The sequence below is a fragment of the Prosopis cineraria genome, unplaced genomic scaffold (genome assembly GCF_029017545.1).
Source record: "Prosopis cineraria cultivar Desert tree isolate PC_DT_omini unplaced genomic scaffold, ASM2901754v1 PC7, whole genome shotgun sequence".
In the NCBI taxonomy this organism is placed as follows: domain Eukaryota; kingdom Viridiplantae; phylum Streptophyta; class Magnoliopsida; order Fabales; family Fabaceae; genus Prosopis; species Prosopis cineraria.
Genome location: NW_026555338.1, coordinates 38,360,588 through 38,364,798, shown reverse-complemented (window position 1 = coordinate 38,364,798; position 4,211 = coordinate 38,360,588). Strand labels below are relative to the sequence as shown.

The 4,211-nt window shown below is 36.4% G+C and overlaps 1 protein-coding gene across 1 annotated transcript; it reads left to right on the top strand.

The window, feature by feature from the left end:
• Positions 1-202: 202 nt before the first annotated feature.
• Positions 203-4,211, top strand: LOC129314903 (ubiquitin-conjugating enzyme E2 7). The gene is made up of 6 exons (XM_054958385.1): positions 203-472; positions 607-709; positions 2,281-2,378; positions 2,449-2,549; positions 3,019-3,096; positions 3,819-4,211. Exons 1-6 carry the CDS (start codon positions 430-432, stop codon positions 3,894-3,896), a joined length of 501 nt encoding a protein of 166 aa, XP_054814360.1. The 5' UTR covers positions 203-429; the 3' UTR covers positions 3,897-4,211.

The window sequence follows — 4,211 nt, the reverse complement described above, 5'->3', positions numbered from 1 at the left end:
GCTCAACTTCTCACCCAAGCAAACATTGAAATTCTGGAGAATAATAGTGACAAAAATAAATTTCTTATTCACATAACTCATCGTATTAATCATTAATAAAAGCAACACCTTGAATAAAAAATATATTTATTTATTTATTTATTTTTAAAGCACTTTTTGAGAGGATATCTGTAAAAATACCTAAACAAATACGGCAGTAAAGTTCGCCGCAGGGAGAGTGGGAGACCTTTAATTTTTTTGGGATAGCTGGTCTCAGGGCAGTCGCCCAAGGGCGCATTTCCCATTGGGAACCATCTCTTTATAAATAATCGAAGTGTCGGCTTCGTGACTTCTTTTGATTTCTCATATTCCTTCAAAATCTTAGAGCTCTCGCTCTTCAGCTCTCAAATTTCGTTTGCAGGAGCTCTTTGATTCCGTCCCTGTTTATCGATGGCGTCTCAAGCAAGCCTTCTCCTTCAAAAGCAACTCAAAGGTAAGGGGTCGCTTAAAAGTCCTCTCTTTGATATTGTCTGGCTTTGTGGCCTTTTGATTTGTCGGCAGTCTCAAATGGTTTTCGCGTGGATTTTTCGCCATTTTGTGATTGGCTTTTCCTTCTCTTGATTGTAGATCTTTGCAAGAACCCGGTTGATGGGTTCTCCGCGGGTTTGGTGGATGAAAACAACATTTTTGAATGGAGCGTGACCATAATTGGACCTCCGGATACTCTCTAGTAAGCTTATATCGTTTTTTTTTTTTTTTTACGTTTCATGGCAAGAAAGTAATCTGATTTAGGATTGCTATTTGGAATTTTAGATTTGCTTTGTGTATATATGCTTTAGTAATTCTTTGATTGTGTGCGCATACGGGGTTGAGGGTCGGAGCCTGGCTCCCCCAAGATCACCTAGTTAAGTTGTTTAAAGTCCTTCGGTTTTTGATGATTGCTAATACCTTTGAATCAATGAGGTTGTTGCTTGTCTGCCCTAACATGATGAATTTATCAAATCGATAATTATATGTCCCTTGTTTTTGTTGCTCTATATCATTGTCGAGAATTATGAGAAAACATAAAAAGAAAAAAAAAGTTGGTGACGATGAAGCTCTTACTAATCCGTCAAGTGATTGTAAGAATTTGAGTTGAAAGAACGAATAACAAAGAAAGATACTGGGAGACGTGATAGATTGCATGTAATGCAACTCCTATAGTTGGAGTACCCCTTCCAGAAGATCACCCACCTTAGCTATTTAAAGTACTTTGGTTTTTGATGATTGCTAGTACCTTCAAATTAATGATACTGTTGCTTGTCTGCTCTAACATGATGAATTCGTCAAATTGATAACAGGAAAAACTGGGCTGCATTGAAGATTTTACTAATCCATCAAGTGATTCTGTGATTGTTTGAATTTGAGTCGAATGAAAGAATGATGAAGAATGATATTGGCAGACATGATAAATAGAAAATAAATCACTCCCTGCGGTCCAAAATATAATCATTTCCTCTCAACTAATCTTAGATCAAAATATAAGCAACCTAATACATGTAAAAAAAAAATTTCATCATTTTATCCCTTTTATTTATTAGCCTAGATATTTGTATAATTGTATTCCTCACTCATTATAGAGTGTGTTAGTAATTGGGACTAGGGGTAAAATAGGAAAAATATATATATTTTTGTGGGAATGGGGATTTCATTGTTGTGCGGATTTTTCCCAAAAACTGGATATCTTTTGGACCGGAGGAGGTATATTGCATCTAATGCAACTCCTAGGGTTAGAGCCAGAGCTAGGCTTCCGGAAAATCACCTACCATGATGGATTCATCAAATTGATGAGAATAGGAGCCCTTATTTTTGTTTCTCTATATCATTGCTGAGATTTCAGAGAAAAACAGGAAAAAATGTGGGCAACATTGAAGCTTCTACTAATCCATCAAATGATCGTTTGAATTTGAGGTGAAAGAAAGAATAATGAAGAATGATTTGGAGGGACATGATAGATGGAAAATAGATTATATTACATATAATGCAACTCTTAGTTTCCTATTTTGACACTTAGCCGAATTGTCGACTATATTGCAAATTATTGAGATTTGTCTAGTGGTTGGTCTGAATTCTCTATATTGCAGGAACTACTTTTGTTTTAGATTCATTGCAGAGGGATTTTAATTATTATCTGAAGTTTCCATAGTTATAACAGTTCTGTTCATTAATGTTTGTATTACTATTATTTCCATGTTATTGTACCACTTGAGTTTTACTAACAACTTTTCTCTTTTATTTGTTGGTTATCTGAATTTCTCATAGCGAGGGAGGATTTTTCAATGCGATTATGAGTTTTCCATCCAACTACCCAAATAGTCCACCAACAGTGAAATTCACCTCAGAAATATGGCATCCCAATGGTTGTTTTTCCTGACTTGTGATGTTGCTCCGTTGAATGTAACTTGAAACTAATCTGCTTACCATGTGCAGTATATCCTGATGGTCGGGTTTGCATATCAATTCTTCACCCGCCAGGTGATGATCCAAATGGTTATGAGCTTGCAAGTGAGCGCTGGATGCCTGTTCATACAGTATGTCAAAATATGCGACCATTGACTTATTTGTGCCTTGGCTTCAATGTCTTTAACTAGATATTGGAGGCTGAATTTGCTAACCCTCATCTTTGATAAAACTTTTATGCTTACATTTTTAGTACTTTCTGAAATTATATAGTTGGATTGAAAGGCTCAATTAGTTTCAGTTCTTACAAGTTTGTACTAGATTGAGAGCTTTAAGTGTAATGTCAAAGCCAATGCTTTACAGAATCACCGGATCTGATCAAAATGGCCAACATGCTTGTCATAACAACAAATCTTAAATGCATTAACACTAATCTGGAGACTAGAGTGTTAACATTTTCAAGGTTTGTTTTCTGTTGATAAATGTGCTTGGACGTCTTTGGTAAATGCGGTGCCACTGCTTGTCCACAACATCTGAATTTTGTTTTACTTATGATATGCCACGTAAGGCATCTTAAATATGACATGTGCTATTGTGCAGGTGGAGAGCATAGTATTGAGTATCATATCAATGCTTTCTAGTCCTAATGACGAGTCTCCTGCAAATGTTGAAGCTGCAGTAAGTTGACAATTTCTCTCGTTAACGTAATTGTGTCATTAACCCCCCCCCCCCCAAAAGAAAAAAGAAAAGAGAAGAAGCTGAAGAAAAATCTTATATAGTGCTTGTGTTTTGCATCCCATATAGATCTTGTATTAGTTTGTATTTTTTGTTCCACAAACATGCATAAATATACATGGATGCATGTATGCATACGTAGGAGTGTGTGTGAGAGAGAGAGAGAGAGAGAGATCAAAAACCAAAAATCTGTCTTTAAGAAGCTGCGTGAGTATCTGAAGAGTTAACCACAGGCAATGTAAATTCCTTATCACTTTTGTCCTCGTGTCTTGTCATAAATTCTACTACAAAATTACATAATAATCAACAGATGTTCAATCATATAAGATCTGATAAATGATACAACGGTCACACTGTAAATAATGAATTATTGGAATGCAAGATATTGGACTCGTATTCACTCATCATCCCTATAATGGTGTGCGCGGGGGACTAGCATGTGTTTTTATCATGTCTGACACAATAACATCAGATCAATCAGGAATACCTTATTGGACAGTCATTTCTTCCTGTCCCTTTTGACTGAGGAGGATTTTGTTTAACTTAAAAGAAAAAAGTCTGAGTTAGTCCCATGTCTAACCAAACGTACGATTATGCTTTTTCTGGTGATAAGATGCTTCAACATAGGTATTCTGAATTTTCTTTGGTGTGATGTGTTATTTCAGAAGGAGTGGAGAGATAAGAGAGATGATTTCAAGAAAAAGGTAAGCCGCTGCGTGAGAAAGTCACAAGAAATGTTATGACTAATGGGCCGAGCGTCATCCTCTGCTCAAGTGAACTGGGAGACATGTATAACTTCATTTGTGATGGATCACTGGGTACTTTGATCCCTGTGAAACTGCTGTAGGAAGTCATCTTTTCTTCAGTTCCATTTTGTTTCCGCTCTGCAGGGCCTCTTCTCATGACTTGCAAAAGGCAACTCTGCTACAATGTTTTTGGCTAGTGCTTGTTTACTAGTTAATTGGAAAATTTCTTTGTTCATTTGAATGACCTTATTGATAAAATTTGAGTTCAAGGGACAGCAGTAGTCTTCCTTCCTACTGTGACCTTGCATGTTA